Source organism: Salmo trutta, chromosome 28 (genome assembly GCF_901001165.1).
Source record: "Salmo trutta chromosome 28, fSalTru1.1, whole genome shotgun sequence".
Taxonomy (NCBI): Eukaryota; Metazoa; Chordata; class Actinopteri; order Salmoniformes; family Salmonidae; genus Salmo; species Salmo trutta.
Genome location: NC_042984.1, coordinates 1,355,930 through 1,378,607, shown reverse-complemented (window position 1 = coordinate 1,378,607; position 22,678 = coordinate 1,355,930). Strand labels below are relative to the sequence as shown.

The 22,678-nt window shown below is 47.1% G+C and overlaps 2 protein-coding genes across 2 annotated transcripts; one reads left to right on the top strand and one right to left on the bottom strand.

Annotated features, from left to right (window-relative positions):
- Positions 1–7,072: 7,072 nt before the first annotated feature.
- On the top strand, positions 7,073–8,845 carry kcna10a (potassium voltage-gated channel, shaker-related subfamily, member 10a). The gene is made up of 2 exons (XM_029720342.1): positions 7,073–7,121; positions 7,326–8,845. The coding sequence occupies exons 1-2, from the start codon at positions 7,073–7,075 to the stop codon at positions 8,843–8,845; spliced, it is 1,569 nt and encodes a 522-aa protein (XP_029576202.1).
- An 11,462-nt stretch (positions 8,846–20,307) lies between these two features.
- Positions 20,308–21,952, bottom strand: pnpla1 (patatin-like phospholipase domain containing 1). Its single transcript, XM_029720341.1, has 3 exons — positions 21,328–21,952; positions 20,803–21,022; positions 20,308–20,526 (listed from the first exon to the last, which is right to left on the bottom strand). Exons 1-3 carry the CDS (start codon positions 21,591–21,593, stop codon positions 20,308–20,310), a joined length of 705 nt encoding a protein of 234 aa, XP_029576201.1. The 5' UTR covers positions 21,594–21,952.
- Positions 21,953–22,678: the final 726 nt, after the last annotated feature.

Here is a 22,678-nt window from a genome sequence, read left to right as displayed (position 1 = left end):
TCTCGCTCTACAGACACACACTGGTCTCTCTCTCTACAGACACACACTGGTCTCTCTCTACAGACACACTGGTCTCTCTCTCTCTACAGACACACACTAGTCTCTCTCTCTACTGACACACTGGACTACATGGAGAAGACAGACTAGACTACATAGAGAAGACACACTGGACTACATAGAGAAGGGACTGGACTACATATAGAAGACAGACTGGACTACATTGAGAAGACAGACTGAACTACATAGAGAAGACACTGGACAACATAGAGAAGACACACGGGACTACATAGAGAAGACAAACTGGACTACATAGAGAAGACACTGGACTACATAGAGAAGACACGCGCGACTACATAGAGAACACACACTGAACTACATAGAGAAGACACACTGGACTGCATAGAGAAGACAAACTGGACTACATAGAGAAGACACACTGGACTACATAGAGAACACACACTGGACTACATAGAGAAGACACTGGACTACATAGAGGACACACTGGACTACGTAGAGAAGACACTGGACTACATAGAGAAGACACTGGACTACATAGAGAAGACACTGGACTACATAGAGAAGACACACTGGACTACATAGAGAAGACACACTGCAGCCATTGAACAGGTAACATATGCTGGTGTTTGCATGCCGTTTCTGTGTGTGTGCTTGTGTGTGTGTGCTTGTGCGTGCGTGTGTCTGTCCATTTGTGTGCTTGTGTGTGCGTGTGTCTGTCCGTGTGTGTGTGTGTGTGTGAGTGTGTGTGTGTGTGTGTGTGTGTGTGTGTGTGTGTGTGTGGTGTGTGTGTGTGCGTGTGTGTTTGCTTGTGCCCTGTGCCCCTGCTCTAGTTTCCTATTGGGTAAGGTAGGGTTAGGGTTACCCTGGTCTCTGATAGACTAGTCATCATGATCCCAGATCATACAGACTGCTCTACTGGGACATCCCTCCCTCTCATACAGACTGGTGTACTGGGACATCCCTCTCTCTCATACAGACTGGTCGACTGGGACATCCCTCCCTCTCATACAGACTGGTCGACTGGGACATCCCTCCCTCTCATACAGACTGCTCTACTGGGACATCCCTCCCTCTTCCTCTCGCTGTCTCTCCCCCTCTCCAACTCTCAACCTCTAGGGACTCAGCAGAGGTAAGACTGGATGATATGCGCATGTGTGTGTGTGTGTATATGTGTCTATGAAGGCTTATGAAGGATTATCAAGTGTTATGAAGTATGCTGGTTTGGTGAATCCCAGTTGCCATAGCTCCTGGGTTGATGTGATGAATGAATCTCAGTTGCCATAGCTCCTGGGTTGATGTGATGAGTGAATCCCAGTTGCCATAGCTCCTGGGTTGATGTGATGAGTGAATCTCAGTTGCCATAGCTCCTGGGTTGATGTGATGAGTGAATCCCAGTTGCCATAGCTCCTGGGTTGATGTGATGTGGTGAATCCCAGTTGCCATAGCTCCTAGGTTGATGTGATGAGTGAATCTCAGTTGCCATAGCTCCTGGGTTGATGTGATGTGGTGAATCCCAGTTGCCATAGCTCCTGGGTTGATGTGATGAATGAATCCCAGTTGCCATAGCTCCTGGGTTGATGTGATGAGTGAATCCCAGTTGCCATAGCTCCTGGGTTGATGTGATGTGGTGAATCCCAGTTGCCATAGCTCCTAGGTTGATGTGATGAGTGAATCTCAGTTGCCATAGCTCCTGGGTTGATGTGATGTGGTGAATCCCAGTTGCCATAGCTCCTGGGTTGATGCGATGTGGTGAATCCCAGTTGCCATAGCTCCTGGGTTGATGTGATGTGGTGAATCCCAGTTGCCATAGCTCCTGGGTTGATGTGGTGAGTGAATCTCAGTTGCCATAGCTCCTGGGTTGATGTGATGTGGTGAATCCCAGTTGCCATAGCTCCTGGGTTGATGTGATGTGGTGAATCCCAGTTGCCATAGCTCCTGGGTTGATGTGATGAGTGAATCTCAGTTGCCATAGCTCCTGGGTTGATGTGATGTGGTGAATCCCAGTTGCCATAGCTCCTGGGTTGATGTGATGAGTGAATCCCAGTTGCCATAGCTCCTGGGTTGATGTGATGAGTGAATCCCAGTTGCCATAGCTCCTGGGTTGATGTGGTGAGTGAATCTCAGTTGCCATAGCTCCTGGGTTGATGTGATGAGTGAATCTCAGTTGCCATAGCTCCTGGGTTGATGTGATGTGGTGAATCCCAGTTGCCATAGCTCCTGGGTTGATGTGATGAGTGAATCCCAGTTGCCATAGCTCCTGGGTTGATGTGATGAGTGAATCCCAGTTGCCATAGCTCCTGGGTTGATGTGATGAGTGAATCCCAGTTGCCATAGCTCCTGGGTTGATGTGATGTGGTGAATCCCAGTTGCCATAGCTCCTAGGTTGATGTGATGAATGAATCCGCAAAACACCAGTCTCAACTTCAACAGTGAGGTGACGACATCATGAAGCTGGTTGAGAGAATGCCAAGAGTGTGCAAAGCTCTCTTCAATGCAAAAGGGTGGCTACTTTGAAGAATCTCAAATATATTTTGATTTGTTTAACACTTTTTTTAGTTACTACATAATGCCATATGTGTAATTTCATAGTTATGATGTCTTCATATTTATTCTACAATGTAGAAAATAGTAAAAATAAAGAAAAGCCCTTGAATGAGTTGGTGTGTCCAAACTTTTGACTAGTACTGCATATATATATATATATATATATATATATATATATATAAGACAAAATAATACCAAATTGCAGCAGGTACATTGATCAGCAGCAGATAGAGTTAGCATTATAACTTGGTAACACATAGCAGTAGATACAGTTAGCATTATAACTTGGTAACAAATAGCAGTAGATACAGTTAGCATTATAACTTGGTAACACATAGCAGCAGATACAGTTAGCATTATAACTTGGTAACACATAGCAGCAGATACAGTTAGCATTATAACTTGGTAACACATAGCAGTAGATACAGTTAGCATTATAACTTGGTAACACATAGCAGTAGATACAGTTAGCAATATAACTTGGTAACACATAGCAGTAGATACAGTTAGCAATATAACTTGGTAACACATAGCAGTAGATACAGTTAGCATTATAACTTGGTAACACATAGCAGTAGATACAGTTAGCATTATAACTTGGTAACACATAGCAGTAGATACAGTTAGCATTATAACTTGGTAACACATAGCAGTAGATACAGTTAGCATTATAACTTGGTAACACATAGCAGCAGATAATTATATTTTCAGAGCTTTTCGAATCAACTAGTACAATTATTGTTATTATTTTTATTTTCTCCTCTCTTTCTATGAAACAAGGATACTCGTTGGGTCTCAGCATGCCCAAACACCTTTTGAAAGCTTTTCCAATAAAGGACAGTAAAGGAGAAAATGCTTTCAGGAATGTGGAACTGTGATTCTGTAACTCCAATGTACATTTTTTCAAATGGCTAAAAATCTGCTACTTTTTTGAGGGGTAAAGATTATGTAGTGAATGTTATAGGTTATGTAGAGGTTATGTAGTGAATGTTATAGGTTATATAGTGAATGTTATAGATTATGTAGAGGTTATGTAGTGAATGTTATAGATGATGTAGTGAATGGTATAGGTTATGTAGTGAATGTTATAGGTTATGTAGTGAATGTTATAGGTTATGTAGTGAATGTTATAGGTTATGTAGAGGTTATGTAGTGAATGGTATAGGTTATGTAGTGAATGGTATAGGTTATGTAGTGAATGTTATAGGTTATGTAGTGAATGGTATAGGTTATGTAGTGGATGTTATAGGTTATGTAGTGAATGGTATAGGTTATGTAGTGAATGTTATAGGTTATGTAGTGAATGTTAATGATTATATAGTGAATTTTATAGGTTATGTAGTGAATGTTATAGATTATGTAGTGAATGTTATAGATTATGTAGAAATAGAATGATTATTCTTATTGTATAGTTAGAATACAGTGGGAAGCACCTTGAAAACGTTGTTCTTTGACATGACAATGAATGAATAAGCCAGGGAGGAATTATTGACAGTGTAGGAATCAAAGTGTTGGTCAGTATTTCCAGGGGACCCTAATTAGATGCTACGTGCTCCTGTAGCTAGCTAGCATATTCATGTTTCACCAATTCCTCTCTGATTTAGAAGATACCATTGCATCAACAACATGCTTACAATGCCTTCAGGAAATATTCATCGCCCTTGACTTATTCCACATTTGTTGTTGCAGCCTGAATTCAAATGTATTAAAAATAATAATAATTCACACCATACCCCATAATGGCAAAGTGAAAACATGTTTTTAGAATATTTTGCAAGTTTATTGAAAATAAAATACAGACATATGTCATTTACATACTGTAAGTATTCACACCCCTGAGTCATTACTTTGTAGAAGCACCTTTGGCAGCGATTACAGCTGTGAGACTTTCTGGGTAATTCTCTAAGAGCTTTCCACACCTGGATTGTGCAACATTTGCCCATTATTCTTTCAAAATGCTTCAAGCTCTGTCAAATTGCTTGTTGATCATTGCTAGATAACCATTTTCTGGTCTTCCCATAGATTGTCAAGTAGATTTAAGTCAAAACTGTAACTCATCGACTCCAGTGTAGATTTGACCTTTTGTTTTAGGTTATTGTCCTGCTGAAAGGTGGATGAATCTCCCAGTGTCTGGTAGAAAGCAGACAACCAGGTTTTCCTCTAGGATTTAGACTGTGCTTAGCTCCATTACGTTTCTTTTTTATCCTGAAAAACTCCCCAGTCCTTAACGATTGCAAGCATACCCATAACATGATGCAGCCACCACTAATGTGTTGTCACCTCTTCATCCCTTTCTTCTCCTTCTCCCTCAACCCCCTCTCTCTCATATCCACCCCTCATAAGTCTTTTCCTTTATCTCTCTCATATCCACCCCTCATAAGCCTTTCTCCTTTATCTCTCTCATTTCTCCCTGCTCCAATTCTTTTTCTCTCTACATTTATCCTGTCTTTATTTCCTCCCAATTATCCCTCTCTCTCTCTCTCTCTCACTATCTCTTTCTCTCTCTATCTATATATATTCAATTCAATTCAAGGGGTTTTATTGGCATGGGAAACATATGTTAAAACATTGCCAAAGCAAGTGAAATAGATAATATACAAAAGTGAAATAAACAATAAAATGAACAGTAAACATTACACTCACAGAAGTTACAAAATAATACAGAGATTTCAAATGTCATATTATGTATATATACAGTGTTGCAATATGTGCAAATGGTTAATGTACAAAAGGGAAAATAAATAAACATAAATATGGGTTGTATTTACAATGGTGTTTGTTCTTCACTGGTTGCCCTTCTATATCTATCTGTTTCTCACTCTCTTCCTCTCTCTCCTCTTTCTCTTCCTCTCTCTCTCTTCCTCTCTCTCTCTCCTCTTTCTCTCTCTCTCTCTTCCTCTCTCTCTCTGCTCTCTCTCCCTCTCTCTCTCTTCCTCTCGCTCTCTCTCTTCCTCTCTCTCTCCTCTTCCTCTCTCTCTCTCTCCTCTCTCTCTCTCTCTCTCTTCTCTCTCTCTCTCTCTCTCTCTTCCTCTCTCTCTCTCTCTCTCTCTCTCTTCCTCTCCCTCTCTCTCCTCTTCTCTTTCTCTCTCTTCTTCTCTCTCTCTCTCTTCTTCCTCTCTCTCTCTTCCCTCTCTCTCTCTCTTCCTCTCTCACTCTCTTCCCCTCTCTTTCTCTCTTTCTTTCTCTCTCTCTCTCTGTCTCTCTATATATTGTATTGGGTGGTGAATCATCTCTGGAGTCTTTAATTAAACATCTGCGGGCAACAGCAGACACTGATCGGGTTTCTATTTATTGTCATTATCAGTGTGAAAGGGTCTCTCTCTCTCGTTTAACATAAACTGATGAGGCACCTTTTCTGTGTGTTTCGGATTTTGTGTGTGTGTGTGTGTCTGTGTGTCTGTGTGTGTGTGTGTGCCGCGTGTGTGTGTGTGCCGTGTGTGTGTGCGTCGTGTGTGTGTTGTTCTGGAGCAGGGAGGGCACCCTATGTGTCAGGGAATACTGCAGAACTCCACGCCGAAACCCAGTGACCCTGTGATGAATCCGCTCCTCCCTGTTGTTCTAACCAGGTCAGATGCATAGCAAGTGAACAGGAGGAGGGAGCGGGTGTTTGTCTGTGTGTCAGGCATCAGGGTGTCGGTGTCAAGCAGTCGAAAGCAGAGCCAGTCTAAAGCAGTTGGTGCGGATAGCTGGATTGTCAGCAGCAAACATGTCACACTCTCTAACCCTCTCTCTCACTCTCTCCAATACTGTGTTTATATTTACAGTCGAAGTCGGAAGTTTACAAACACTTAGGTTGGAGTCATTAAAAAAATATATATATAAATATATATATATATATATATACAATGTGTACTGAGATATACATATATATACTGTATGTTTACACTGCCAAAGCAGGTTAAATAAACAATAAACAAAAGTGAGAAAAACTAAAAAAAGTTTTATAACAATAATCATTGCATCTCTCTTTTTCTCCCCAGGTCCCCCACTTCAGGCTTGAGAAGGAGAGGGTGTAGCAGAGGTGAGGAACCCTCTGTTGACTGCTGGAGAGCCTGTCACCCTGTTACCCTGCCTCCATCTGTCTCTCTGGGCCTTAGAGTCTGAGGACAGCCTCTCTCTCTCTCTGGGCCTTAGAGTCTGAGGACAGCCTCTCTCTCTCTGGGCCTTAGAGTCTGAGGACAGCCTCTCTCTCTCTGGGCCTTAGAGTCTGAGGACAGTCTCTCTCTCTGGGCCTTAGAGCCTGAGGACAGCCTCTCTCTCTCTGGGCCTTAGAGTCTGAGGACAGCCTCTCTCTCTCTGGGTCTTAGAGTCTGAGGACAGCCTCTCTCTCTCTGGGTCTTAGAGCCTGAGGACAGCCTCTCTCTCTGGCCATACAGGCAGGCCTGGGGCTGAAGTCTGCCACCCTCCCTGGATCTCCTCACCTGGATCTCCTGGGCCTCAGGCTGAGGGTCTTTGTTAGGGACCTGGGTCTGGGACTGTGTGAACAGTAGCAGCTGCAGAAACAGAAACCATGGAGGTGGCTATGGTGGACTTTGAGAGTCTGGACGATATCGACAGCAGCCTGGAAAATGAGCTGGACAACCCAGATTACCCTGATGAGACCGCTACCCTGGCGGTCGACATTCCCCCCGAACAATGCTCCTTCCCCGGGTCTCACCACCTCTTCTACCCCCTGTCCAACCACACCTCCACCCCCCAGCCTCACTGCCACTCCTCACACAACCCCCACATTTGGCACACCTCCCCATGCCCTAATAATTTAGACGTGCCTCAGTCGCCCGTCATGCCACCCCACAGCAGGAGGGGGTGCCCTAGCTGTGCCAGCATCATCACCAACTGGCAGAAGTTGCTTAATAGCGAGACTCATACGCAGAGCGAGACCATCTTCAGCCGGCTGGCTAAGGAGTGCTGCGAGGATGTGTTCGTGGACAAGACGGGTCTAGACGACGGAGACCAGAAGGTCATCATCAACATCGCCGGGCTACGCTTCGAGACGCAGCTCAAAACCCTCGACCAGTTCCCTGAGACCCTTCTGGGGGACCCTATGAAGAGGATGGATTACTTTGATCCCATGAGGAACTTGTATTTCTTCGACCGGAACCGGTCTAGCTTCGATGGCATCCTGTACTACTACCAGTCAGGAGGGAAGATCCGTCGGCCGGCCAACGTTCCGCTGGATGTGTTTGCTGATGAGATCGTGTTCTATGAGCTGGGGAGCGACGCCATGGAGCAGTTCAGAGAGGACGAGGGCTTCATCAAGGAAGTGGAGATCCCTCTCCCGACTAATGAGATGTACCGGCAGTTCTGGCTACTGTTTGAGTACCCCGAGAGTTCCAACGCGGCACGCAGCGTGGCGCTGGTCTCTGTGTTTGTCATCGTTATCTCCATCATCGTCTTCTGCCTGGAGACGCTACCGGAGTTCCGGGATAACTCCCTGGACCCCGTCTTACACACCACCGTCACGCATCTGATGCCTTTTGATGGGAACCAATCGTTGAGCGGCCTCGGGACCTTGTTCCCGCCCTCGGCCGCGCCCAAAACCATCACCTCCATGTTCTCCGACCCGTTCTTCATCATCGAGACGGCCTGCATCGTCTGGTTCTTCTTCGAGCTGGTTGTGCGCTTCGTGGTCTGTCCCTCCAAGAGTGACTTCTTCCACAACCTCATGAACATCATCGACATTGTCTCCATCATCCCGTACTTTGTCACCTTGGTAACGGAGCTGGTCACCACCCCGGACCACAGCTCCAGCCAGGCCATGTCCCTGGCCATCCTTCGTATCATCCGTCTAGTCAGGGTGTTCAGAATCTTCAAACTGTCCAGACACTCCAAGGGGCTCCAGATCCTGGGCCAGACACTGAAGGCCAGCATGCGGGAGCTGGGCCTGCTCATCTTCTTCCTCTTCATCGGAGTCATCCTCTTCTCCAGCGCCATCTACTTCGCCGAGGTGGACGAGCCCAGCACGCAGTTCGTCAGCATCCCCGACGGGTTCTGGTGGGCCGTGGTCACCATGACTACGGTGGGCTACGGGGACATGTGCCCGATCACCATGGGCGGTAAGATGGTGGGGACGCTGTGCGCCATCGCTGGCGTGTTGACCATCGCCTTACCCGTCCCCGTCATCGTGTCCAACTTCAACTACTTCTACCACCGGGAGACGGAGCAAGAGGACAAGCAGCCGATGGCGGACGCAGCGGAGCTGGCCATGAAGGCCTCAGGAGACAGTAAAAATGGAAGTAGCATCTCACTGAACAAGACCAACAGGACCCGGCAGAGAAACTAGCTCACTGGCCTCTGAGACATGGAGACTGACAGTGAATGAGATAGACTGGGACAGAGACATTATGGAGACTGACTGATCTTTCTACAGAGATACATAGACTGGTATTGTCTATTCTAACACTGTAGAAGAGACAATGTGGGACAGACAGACATAGACAGACTTTTACCTGTTCACCTATCCACTGCGAGGACAGACAGACAGAGTGACCTGTCCGTTACGGGAAAATAGCGACTGTGACAGAGAAAGACTCTCCTGTCCTCGGGGAGAAAGACATAAAGTCCCCCCTGTGGGAAGATACAGTGATACCTGCCCTTTTACTGTCAGATAAAGATGGTCGGGAAATATTTTTTAAAGTGAGGCAAAGTGTTAGGTTTGCTAGGAGATCAGTAAGCACGGAGTCCTGTGTTGCTTTTCTTCACGATGATTCTTTGTTTTTTTTGTATATTTTATCATAAACAACTTTTACCTCGTCAGTACAAATAGTGACTGTTATTAACAACTTAATACCCATAGCGACAGTGTTGTACCACTACTGTATAAAATACATTTGTTTTACCACTATCATACTTCTCGTATCCCATTCACATGAACAGGTGAACATTCAGATCATTTAACTAATATCATAACTGTCATACGGTAGACTGTCTGGATACCGTACGATACGGTAGACTGTCTGGATACCGTACGATACGGTAGACTGTCTGGATACCGTACGATACGGTAGACTGTCTGGATACCGTACGATACGGTAGACTGTCTGGATACCGTACGATACGGTAGACTGTCTGGATACCGTACGATACGGTAGACTGTCTGGATACCGTACGTTTAAATTTATTTGTTGAGACGTTTTATTTGTGTATTTTGGTATATTATATATATATATGTGTTTATGTATTAGATGAATAATCTATTACTGTAAAACATTAATAAATTCACATTAACGGATTACATTCCCTATATAGTGCACTACTATCAGGGGAGTTAGGGATTACATTCCCTATGTAGTGCACTACTATCAGGGGAGTAAGGGATTACATTCCCTATATAGTGCCAGGGGAGTAAGGGATTACATTCCCTATATAGTGCACTACTACCAGAGGAGTAAGGGATTACATTCCCTATATAGTGCACTACTACCAGCGGAGTAATAGATTACATTCCCTATATAGTGCACTACTACCAGGGGAGTAAGGGATTACATTCCCTATATAGTGCCAGGGGAGTAAGGGATTACATTCCCTATATAGTGCACTACTATCAGGGGAGTAAGGGATTACATTCCCTATATAGTGCACTACTACCAGGGGAGTAAGGGATTACATTCCCTATATAGTGCACTACTACCAGGGGAGTAAGGGATTACATTCCCTATATAGTGCACTACTATCAGGGGAGTAAGGGATTACATTCCTTATATAGTGCACTACTATCAGGGGAGTAAGGGATTACATTTAGAAAGCAACCTACCCAACTCCGACTCCCAAATGGCACCCTATGCCCTATATAGTAGTTGAATAAACACTTGGAGGTAAGGATGGCAGCAGTGGTTTAGTCTATGGCGATACAGACGTCCCTTATTATGAGTGTTTATGTATGGAGCTCCCGAGTGGGACAGCGGTCTAAGGCACTGCATCTCAGTGTCACTATAGTCACCTCGTTTGAATTCAGGCTATATCACATCCGGACGTGATTGGGAGTCCCGTAGGGCGGCTCACAATTGGCCCAGCGTCGTCCGGGTTTGGGCCGGTGTAGGCCGTCATTTTAAATAAGAATTGGTTCTTAACTGACTTGCCTAGTTAAATCAAATATAGGTAGTCTGCCTGAACACCAGTCCTGGTATTGAGATCAAAACATAGAAGCTGGAATCCCCCCCCCCCTTTCTGTCTCTGTCTCTCTCTCCTCGGGGCAGCAGAATGGATCTTTCCCCCTTCTGTCTCTCTCTCATCGGGGCAGCAGAATGGATCTTTCCCCCTTCTGTCTCTCTCTCATTGGGGCAGCAGAATGGATCTTTCCCCTTCTGTCTCTGTCTCTCTCTCATCGGGGCAGCAGTATGGAACTTTCCCCCTTCTGTCTCTGTCTCTCTCTCATCGGGGCAGCAGATTGGATCTTTCCCCCTTCTGTCTCTGTCTCATCGGGGCAGCAGATTGGATCTTTCCCCCTTCTGTCTCTGTCTCGTCGGGGCAGCAGTATGGAATTTCCCCCTCCTGTCCCTCTCATCGGGGCAGCAGTATGGAACTTTCCATCATGGTGTCTCGTTAACGGTCCTCATGCATCTTTAACAGCTTGACAGGAATCCCCCTAAGCCCAAACACACACACACACACACACACACACACACACACACACACACACACACACACACACACACACACACACACACACACACACACACACACACACACACACAGAATCACTCACAGACTCACAGACTCACACACACACACACACACACACACACACACACACACACACACACACTAACACACACTAACACACACACACTAACACACACACACACACTAACACACACACACACTAACACACACACACACTAACACACACACACACACTAACACACACACACACACACACACAGAATCACTCACTCACTCACACACACACACACACACACAGACTCACTCTCACACACACACACACTAACACACACACACACACACACTAACACACACACACAGAATCACTCACTCACTCACACACACACACACACACACAGACTCACTCTCACACACACATACACACACACACACACACACACACACACATACAGACTCACTCACTAACACAGCATGCTTGTCTGTGTGTGTATATGTGAAAGGTGGTAAAATGTTAGGAGCACCAGACAAAATGTTAGGAGCACCAGACAAAAAGATGACTCTCCTATCACTCTTAATTGTCATAAGTTGTTCCCTTGATGATGTAGAATACATCACTAGCGAGGTGGAGATTATCACAGAACATGGCCAAGATGTTCACCGGACGTGCTACCTGTCCCAGACCTGCTGGAACCCTGACCTGTTCACCGGACGTGCTACCTGTCCCAGACCTGCTGGAACCCTGACCTGTTCACCGGACGTGCTACCTGTCCCAGACCTGCTGTTTTCAACTCTCTAGAGACAGCAGGAGCGGTAGAGATACTCTGAATGATCAGCTATGAAAAAGCCAAATGACACTTACTGACTTGTTGCACCCTCAACAACTACTATGATTATTATTATTTGACCCTGCTGGTCATCTATGAACATTTGAACATCTTGGCCATGTGCTGTTATAATCTCCACCCGGCACAGCCAGAAGAGGACTGGCCACCCCTCATAGCCTGGTTCCTCTCTAGGTTTCTTCCTAGGTTTTGGCCTTTCTAGGGAGTTTTTCCTAGCCACCGTGCTTCTACACCTGCATTGCTTGCTGTTTGGGGTTTTAGGCTGGGTATCTATACAGCACTTTGAGATATCAGCTGATGTAAGAAGGGCTACATAAATACATTTGATTTGATTTGATTCAAATGTTCATAGATGACCAGCAGGGTCAAATAATAATAATCACAGTGGTTGTCGAGGGTGCAACAGGTCAGCACCTCAGGAGTAAATGTCATTTGGCTTGTCATAGCCGATCATTTAGAGTTTCTCTACCGCTCCTGCTGTCTCTAGAGAGTTGAAAACAGCAGGTCTGGGACAGGTAGCACGTCCGGTGAACAGGTCAGGGTTCCATGGCCGCAGGCAGAACAGTTGGAACTGGAGCAGCAGCACGGCCAGGTGGACTGGGGACAGCAAGGAGTCATCATGTCAGGTAGTCCTGAGGCATGGTCCTAGGGCTCAGGTCCTCTGAGAGAGAGAAAGAAAAAAAGAGAGAAAGAGAGAATTAGAGAGGGCATACTTAAATTCACACAGGACACCGGATAAGACATGAGAAATACTCCAGACATAACAGACTGACCCTAGCCCCCCGACACATAAACTACTGCAGCATAAATACTGGAGGCTGAGACAGGAAGGGTCAGGAGACATTGTGGCGCCATCCGAAGATACCCCCGGGACAGGGCCAAACAGGCAGGATATAACCCCACCCACTTTGCCAAAGCATAGCCCCCACACCACTAGAGGGATATCTTCAACCACCAACTTACCATCCTGAGACAAGGCCGAGTGTAGCCCACAAAGATCTCCCCCACGGCACAACCCAAGGGTAAAAACCACAAAACTGTAACTACCAATTGGATATCACAAAATTGACGGGGGGGAGGGGCTAAAAGTACCAAAATAATCTCCTCTTTCAATGTAGTCAGCAATGTTACATTTCATTGACCGGCTCAGTTTTCTCGGCCTGTTGACTGGCTTGGGCTGCCATCTGATGCATGTCAAATACCACTGGTAGCTAGTGACATAGTGAGGTTGCTCCAGCCCATGCAACCATGCACTTGTCCTGGGACGTGATGTGCTTTTTGGCTTAAATTGTGTTTTAGCAACGACTCTTCTTTTTGGATGCTGGACACAGTAGCAGACTTCCTCAGTGCTATTACTCACAATACTGGATTGCTGGTTTTGTCCCTCCTTAGACACTTGAATTTGTGAAGCAACCACTCTCGAAAGATGCAGAACTTTTTCTGAAAAAAAAGAAGAGAATTCTGCTCCACTCACACAGAGAAGAGAGCAGTCTGCTCCACTCACACAGAGAAGAGAGCAGTCTGCTTCCCTCACACAGAGAAGAGAGCAGTCTGCTTCCCTCACACAGAGAAGAGAGCAGTCTGCTCCCCTCACACAGAGAAGAGAACAGAGAAGAGAGCAGAGAGAGCAGCTCCGACGCTCGCCGGATGTGGCAGGACGTGCAAACTATTATCGACTACAAAGGGGAGCATCAGTTGTTCCGGATGACTGTGTGATCACGCTCTCAGCAGCCTACAAAGGCAAAGTCTTCTCATGCTTTGTTGATTTCAAAAAAAGCTTTTGACTTTATTTGGCACGACGGCCTGCTATACAAATTGATGGAAAGTGGTGTTTGGGGAAAAACATACGACATTATAAAATCCATGTACACAAACAACAAGTGTGCGGTTAAAATTGTCAAAAAACACACATTTCTTTCCACAGGGCCGTGGGTTGAGACAGGGATGCAGCTTAAGCCCCACCCTCTTCAACATATATATCAACGAATTGGCGAGGGCACTAGAACAGTCTGCAGCACCCGGCCTCACCCTTCTAGAATCTGAAGTCAAATGTCTACTGTTTGCGGATGATCTGGTGCTTCTGTCCCCAACCAAGAAGGGCCTACAGCAGCACCTAGATCTTCTGCACAGATTCTGTCAGACCTGGGCCCTGACAGACCTGGGCCCCGACAGTAAATCTCAGTAAGACAAAAATAATGGTGTTCCAAAAAAGTCCAGTTCTCAGGATCACAAATACAAATTCCATCTAGACAACATTGCCCTAGAGCACACAAAAAACGATACATACCTCGGCCAAAAGGTTCTTCAAGGCAAGAAGGGCCTGCTATGCCGTCAAAAGGAACATCAAATTCGACATACCAATTACGATCTGGCTAAAAATACTTGAATAAGTTATAGAACCCATTGCCCTTTATGGTTGTGAGGTCTGGGGTCCGCTCACCAACCAAGAATTAACAAAATGGGACAAACACCAGACTCTGCATGCAGAATTCTACAAAAAATATCCTCTGTGTACAATATAAAACACCAAATAATGCATGCAGAGCCGAATTAAGCCAATACCCGCTAATTATCAAAGTACAGAAATTTAATTCTACAACCACCCAAAAGGAAGCAATTCCCAAACCTTCCATAACAAAGCCATCACCTACAGAGAGATGAACCTGGAGAAGAGTCCCCTAAGCAAGCTGGTCCTGGGGCTCTGATCACAAACACAAACAGACCCCACAGAGCCCCAGGACAGAAACACAAACAGACCCCACAGAGCCCCAGGACAGCAACACAATTAGACTCAACCAAATCATGAGAAAACAAAAAGATAATTACTTGACACATTGGAAAGAATTTACCAAAAAACAGAGCAAACTAGAATGCTATTTGGCCCTAAACAGAGAGTACACAGTGGCAAAATACCTGACCACTTTGACTGACCCAAAATTAAGGAAAGCTTTGACTATGTACAGACTCAGTGAGCATAGCCTTGCTATTGAGAAAGGCCACCGTAGGCAGACCTGGCTCTCAAGAGAAGACAGGCTATGTGCACACTGCCCACAAAATGAGGTGGAAACTGAACTGCACTTCCTAACCTGACAAATGTATGACCATATTAGAGACACATATTTCCCTCAGATTACACAGATCCACAAAGAATTCGAAAATAAATCCACTTTCGATAAACTCCCATATCTACTGGGTGAAATACCACAGTGTTCCATCACAGCAGCAAGATGTGTGACCTGTTGCCACAAGAAAAGGGCAACCAGTGAAGAACAAACACCATTGTAAATACAACCCATATTTATGCTTATTTATTTTCCCTTTTATACTTTAACTATTTGCACATCATTACACCACTGTATATAGACATAATATGATATTTCAAATGTCTTAATTCTTTTTGAACTTCTGTGAGTGTAATGTTTACTGTTCATTTTGTATTGTTTATTTCACTTTTGTTTATTATCTATTTCATTTGCTTTGGCAATGTTAACATATGTTTCCCATGCCAATAAAGCCCTTAAATTGAATTGAAATTTAATTGAGAGACAGAAAGAGAGAATGACAGAGAGAGAGAGAGAGACAGGCAGAGAGAGGGAGAGACAGTGAGAGAGAGACAGTGAGAGAGAGAGAGACAGACAGAGAGAGGGAGATAGAGAGAGAGAGAGAGAGAGAGAGAGAGAGTGTTTACACCATAGAGAGAGTCATCTATACAGAGATCACATGACATCGTGACCCACCACTGGTTTGTAGGAAGTGAAGGCCGTCTCTGTATCCACTGTGGTAGGCCTTGTTCAAAGCCTGAGGAGAATTTATAAACACAAACACTCTATCTGTTATCAAATGTCATGTTTACAGCATTCTGACATTTACTGTACGTAAGGGATGGCTCCACCTAGCCTTCTGATAGGCTAATAGTTTGCTAGTCTGCAGATCTGAAAGGTGGGGATAGGTGGAGGCAATATGGTGGAGCGGTCACTACATTAAGTTGTGCCATAGGAAGAGGTAAGGGGTTGTTTTGGGGCCTATGGGAATGTGGTTAAGGGGTTAGGGGTTGCTTTGGGGTCTAGGGGAATGGGGTTAAAGGGTTAGGGGTCAGGGGTTAAGGGGTTAAGGGGTTAGGGGTTAGGGGTTAAGGGGTTAAGGGGTTAGGGGTTGTTTTGGGGTCTAAGGGAATGTGGTTAAGGGGTTAGAGGTTAAGGGGTTAAGGGGTTAAGGGGTTAAGGGGTTAGGGGTTAGGGGTTAAGGGGTTAAGGGGTTAGGGGTTAGGGGTTAAGGGGTTAAGGGGTTAGGGGTTGTTTTGGGGTCTAGGGGAATGGGGTTAAGGGGTTAGGGGTTAAGGGGTTAAGGGGTTAAGGGGTTAGGGGTTAAGGGGTTAGGGGTTAGGGGTTGTTTTGGGGTCTAGGGGAATGGGGTTAAGGGGTTAGGGGTTGTTTTGGGGTCTAGGGGAATGGGGTTATGGGGTTAGGGGTTGTTTTGGGGGTCTAGGGGAATGGGGTTAAGGGGTTAAGGGGTTAGGGGTTGGCTAAGGCTAATAGTTTGCTAGTCTGCAGATCTGAAAGGTGGGGATAGGTGGAGGCAATATGGTGGAGCGGTCACTACATTAAGTTGTGCCATAGGAAGAGGTAAGGGGTTGTTTTGTGGTCTAAGGGAATGTGGTTAAGGGGTTAAGGGAATGGGGATAAGGTGTTAAGGGGTTAGGGGTTAGGGGAAAGGGGTTAAGGGGTTAAGGGGTTAGGGGAAAGGGGTTAAGGGGTTAAGGGGTTAGGGGAATGGGGTTAAGGGGTTAAGGGGTTAGGGGAATGGGGATAAGGTGTTAAGGGGTTAGGGGAAAGGGGTTAAGGGGTTAAGGGGTTAGGGGTTAAGGGGTTAGGGGTTGTTTTGGGGTCTAGGGGAATGGGGTTAAGGGGTTAAAGGCTTAGGGGTTGTTTTGTGGTCTAGGGGAATGGGGTTAAGGGGTTAAGGGGTTAGGGGTTGTTTGGGGGTCTAGGGGAATGTGGTTAAGGGGTTAAGGGGTTAGGGGTTGTTTGGGGGTCTAGGGGAATGGGGTTAAGGGGTTAAGGGGTTAGGGGTTGTTTTGGGGTCTAGGGGAATGGGGTTAAGGGGTTAGGGGTTGTTTTGGGGTCTAGAAGAATGGGGTTAGGGGTTAGGGGTTGTTTTGGGGTCTAGGGGAATGGGGTTAAGGGGTTAGGGGTTGTTTTGGGGTCTAGAAGAATGGGGTTAGGGGTTAGGGGTTGTTTTGGGGTCTAGGGGAATGGGGTTTAGGGGTTAGGGGTTGTTTTGGGGTCTAGAAGAATGGGGTTAAGGGGTTAAGGGGTCAGGGGTTGTTTTGGGGTCTAGGGGAATGGGGTTAAGGGGTTAGGGGTTGTTTTGTGGTCTAGGGGAATGGGGTTAAGGTGTTAAGGGGTCAGGGGTTGTTTTGGGGGTCTAGGGGAATGGGGTTAAGGGGTTATGGGGTTAGGGGTTGTTTTGGGGTCTAGGGGAATGGGGTTAAGGGGTTAGGGGTTGTTTTGGGGTCTAGGGGAATGGGGTTAAGGGGTTAGGGGTTGTTTTGGGGTCTAGGGGAATGGGGTTAAGGTGTTAAGGGGTCAGGGGTTGTTTTGGGGGTCTAGGGGAATGGGGATAAGGTGTTAAGGGGTTAGGGGTTGTTTTGGGGTCTAGGGGAATGGGGTTAAGGGGTTAGGGGTTGTTTTGGGGTCTAGGGGAATGGGGTTAAGGGGTTAGGGGTTGTTTTGGGGTCTAGGGGAATGTGGTTAAGGGGTTATGGGGTTAGGGGTTGTTTGGGGGTCTAAGGGAATGGGGTTAAAGGCTTAGGGGTTGTTTTGGGGTCTAGGGGAATGGGGTTAAGGGGTTAGGGGTTGTTTTGGGGTCTAGAAGAATGGGGTTAGGGGTTAGGGGTTGTTTTGGGGTCTAGAAGAATGGGGTTAAGGGGTTAAGGGGTCAGGGGTTGTTTTGGGGTCTAGGGGAATGGGGTTAAGGGGTTAGGGGTTGTTTTGTGGTCTAGGGGAATGGGGTTAAGGTGTTAATGGGTCAGGGGTTGTTTTGGGGGTCTAGGGGAATGGGGTTAAGGGGTTATGGGGTTAGGGGTTGTTTTGGGGTCTAGGGGAATGGGGTTAAGGGGTTAGGGGTTGTTTTGGGGTCTAGGGGAATGGGGTTAAGGGGTTAGGGGTTGTTTTGGGGTCTAGGGGAATGGGGTTAAGGTGTTAAGGGGTCAGGGGTTGTTTTGGGGGTCTAGGGGAATGGGGTTAAGGTGTTAAGGGGTTAGAGGTTGTTTGGGGGTCTAGGGGAATGGGGTTAAAGGGTTATGGGGTTAGGGGTTGTTTTGGGGTCTAGGGGAATGGGGTTAGGGGGTTAAGGGGTTAGGGGTTGTTTTGGGGTCTAGGGGAATGGGGTTTAGGGGTTAGGGGTTGTTTTGGGGTCTAGGGGAATGGGGTTTAGGGGTTAGGGGTTGTTTTGGGGTCTAGAAGAATGGGGTTAAGGGGTCAGGGGTTGTTTTGGGGTCTAGGGGAATGGGGTTAAGGGGTTAGGGGTTGTTTTGGGGTCTAGAAGAATGGGGTTAAGGGGTTAGGGGTTGTTTTGGGGTCTAGGGGAATGGGGTTAGGGGGTTAAGGGGTTAGGGGTTGTTTTGGGGTCTAGGGGAATGGGGTTTAGGGGTTAGGGGTTGTTTTGGGGTCTAGGGGAATGGGGTTTAGGGGTTAGGGGTTGTTTTGGGGTCTAGAAGAATGGGGTTAAGGGGTTAAGGGGTCAGGGGTTGTTTTGGGGTCTAGGGGAATGGGGTTAAGGGGTTAGGGGTTGTTTTGGGGTCTAGGGGAATGGGGTTAAGGTGTTAAGGGGTTAGGGGTTGTTTGGGGGTCTAGGGGAATGGGGTTAGGGGGTTAAGGGGTTAGGGGTTGTTTTGGGGTCTAGGGGAATGGGGTTAAGGGGTTAGGGGTTGTTTTGGGGTCTAGGGGAATGGGGTTAAAGGCTTAGGGGTTGTTTTGTGGTCTAGGGGAATGGGGTTAAGGGGTTAGGGGTTGTTTTGGGGTCTAGGGGAATGGGGTTAAGGGGTTAGGGGTTGTTTTGGGGTCTAGGGGAATGGGGTTATGGGGTTAGGGGTTGTTTTGGGGTCTAGGGGAATGGGGTTAAGGTGTTAAGGGGTTAGAGGTTGTTTGGGGGTCTAGGGGAATGGGGTAGAAGAAGTAGGCTGGGAGGAAAGGTAGAGGGCTGGGTGGAGAGGTAGGGGGCTGGGTGGAGGTAGAGAGCTGGGTGGAGAGGTAGAGGTCTGGGTGGAGGGGTAGAGGGCTGGGTGGAGAGGTAGAGGGAGGTGGGAGGCAGTGGTTTGTTTTGGGGTTATACCTCCCAGTTGTAAGGGTAGATTGTTTGGTGTAGAGGTAGAGTGCTGGTGGAGAGGTAGAGTGCTGGTGGAGGGGTAGAGGGCTGTGTGGGGGGGTGGAGGTAGAGAGCTGGGTGGAGAGGTAGAGAGCTGGGTGGAAAGGTAGAGAGCTGGGTGGAGAGGTAGAGGGCTGGGTGGAGGGGTAGAGGGCTGGGTGGAGAGGTAGAGGGCTGGGTGGAGAGGTAGAGGGCTGGGTGGAGGGGTAGAGAGCTGGGTGGAGAGGTAGAGGGCTGGGTGGAGAGGTAGAGAGCTGGGTGGAGAGGTAGAGGGCTGGGTGGAGGTAGAGAGCTGGGTGGAGAGGTAGAGGGCTGGGTGGAGAGGTAGAGGGCTGGGTGGAGAAGTAGAGGGGTAGAGGGCTGGGTGGAGGGGTAGAGGGCTGGGTGGAGAGGTAGAGGGGTAGAGGGCTGGGTGGAGGGGTAGAGGGCTGGGTGGAGAGGTAGAGGGCTGGGTGGAGGGGTAGAGGGCTGGGTGGAGAGGTAGAGGGCTGGGTGGAGGGGTAGAGGGCTGGGTGGAGAGGTAGGGGCTGGGTGGAGAGGTAGGGGGCTGGGTGGAGAGGTAGGGGCTGGGTGGAGAGGTAGAGGGCTGGGTGGAGGGGTAGAGGGCTGGGTGGAGAGGTAGAGGGCTGGCTGGAGAGGTAGAGGGCTGGCTGGAGAGGTAGAGGGCTGGGTGGAGAGGTAGAGTGCTGGTGGAGAGGTAGAGGGCTGGGTGGAGTGGTAGAGGGCTGGGTGGAGGGGTAGAGGGCTGGGTGGAGGGGTAGAGGGCTGGGTGGAGAGGTAGAGGGCTGGGTGGAGAGGTAGAGGGCTGGGTGGAGGGGTAGAGGGCTGGGTGGAGGGGTAGAGGGCTGGGTGGAGAGGTAGAGGGCTGGGTGGAGAGGTAGAGGGCTGGGTGGAGAGGTAGGGGTTTGTTTTGGGGTTATACCTCCCAGTTGTAGGGGTACATGGCGTCTAGCATCCGGTAACCATTGACAAGACTGCAGTGGAGGTTCGCTCCGCTCACCACGACGTCACACAGTGGGGCGGGGTCTTTTGGGCAGATGTCCGTCTCACCAGCGAATGGAGACACAGTGATGGTGTGGCCAATCGGGCAGAAGTTTGTCGGCTGGATACTGGAGAAACCCCCGTCCAAGTAATGCTGCGGGACAACACACAAACAGGGATATGATCCCATGCACCATGGAGCCCTGCTTTATAGAAGTCTCTTTCATACCTCTCATCAGGACCCCCCAGCCGGTCCGTTGGATTTTAACTATTCCAGAACCAGCACACCTGATTCAACTGATCAACTCATCATCAAGCCCTTGACTCAGGTGTGCTACTTCAACTCAAATGTAAAACGTTTTGTGTATTAGTTTAAAGTATAGCAGGGTTAGCATTAGCCTTCCCGACAGTGAGCAGTGTGAGGACTCACCACTCCTTTGTAACTTGGTGGCTGTATACCGCAGTACCCAGGCAGAAAGCAACCGCACAACAGCGCCTCCATGTGGGGGAAACAGAGAACTGCAGTTAAACTATCTGGCTCATAGACAGACACCATCACTAAGTTCTGCATGTTGATACTTCTATCTATTGCTGTATACCACTGTAAACGGAGATTTACACACTGTAAACTGAGATTTACACACTGTAAACTGAGATTTTCTCACGGTAAACTGAGATTTACTCACGGTAAACTGAGATTTACTCACTGTAAACTGAGATTTACTCACGGTAAACTGAGATGTAAACTAAGATTTACTCACGGTAAACTGAGATGTAAATTGAGATTTACTCACTGTAAACTGAGATTTTCTCACTGTAAACTGAGATTTACACACTGCAAACTGAGATTTACACACTGCAAACTGAGATTTACTCACTGTAAACTGAGATTTACTTACCGTAAACTGAGATTTACTCATGGTAAACTGAGATTTACTCACGGCAAACTATTTACCGTGAGAGACACACATAAACCGTCAGCTTGGCACACACACAGACTACGGCGGCAGCCACCAGGGACCCGGCTGAGGCCCCCATGACCTTAGGGGCCGCCTGCAGCACCCAGGGGGACCGGTCCAGCATGCTCTGGGCCACACCCAGCTGGTACGTAGCCAGGAACCCCGACCCAGAGAAGGAGATGGACAGAGGAACAGGCACAGACTGACAAGACACATACTGCCCACTGGAGAGAGGAGCCTCAACAGACCTCCATGGAGACATGTTTAGGATACAGGAACGACAATAAACTAGACTTGACTTTCACTGTTGTTGGTGTCCGAGGAGACGAGGAGACGATATCAGGCTTGTTATCTTTTGGTGTCTGAGGAGACGAGGAGAGGATATCAGGCTTGTTATCTTTTGGTGTCCAAGGAGACGAGGAGAGGATATCAGGCTTGTTATCTTTTGGTGTCCGAGGAGACGAGGAGACGATATCAGGGCTTGTTTTTTTTTTTTCCTTCTCAACCTCTATGAGGTTTAGTCTTCTCAGCAGGAGAATATCTGAGGTTTTAGCGGGCAGGCAGAGTGGTAACAAGAAATTAATTCAGAAACTGTTTACTCCAAACCCATAAAACATTTTGCGATGAAAACCAATTTCTTTTCGGACAAATTCAGGTAGGTCCCTCCCTGTTTTGTTTCGTTTTGGTTCCTAGTGAAGACAACACAGTTTGATGACAGTTATGGATGTTGATTAGCAGCATCCAGGAGTCTCTGGGTGGAATGTGTGCTGTCCTCAACGATGCTGAATGGTCGTCAAAGCTGAAAAACCCACTACATTTTATCTCCATCTCTTCATTCAAAGACTCAATCATGGACACTCTTACTGACAGTTGTGGCTGTTTCACGTGATGTATTGTTGTCTCTACCTTCTTGCCCTTTATGCTGTTGTCTGTACCCAATAATGTTTGTACCATGTTTTGTGCTGATACCATGTTGTGTTTCTGCCATGTTGTTGTCATGTTGTGTTGCTACCATGCTGTTGTCATGTTGTGTTTCTACCATGTTGTTGTTATGTTGTGTTGCTACCATGCTGTTGTCATGTTGTGTTGCTACCATGCTGTTGTCATGTTGTGTTTCTACCGTGTTGTTGTCATGTGTTTCTACCATGCTGTGTTGTCATGTGTTTCTACCATGCTGTGTTGTCATGTGTTTCTACCATGCTGTGTTGTCATGTGTTGCTACCATGCTGTGTTGTCATGTGTTGCTACCATGCTGTGTTGTTGTTGTCTTAGGTCTCTCTTTATGTAGTGTTGTGTTGTCTCTCTTGTCGTGATGTGTGTTTTGTCCTATATTTATATTTATATATA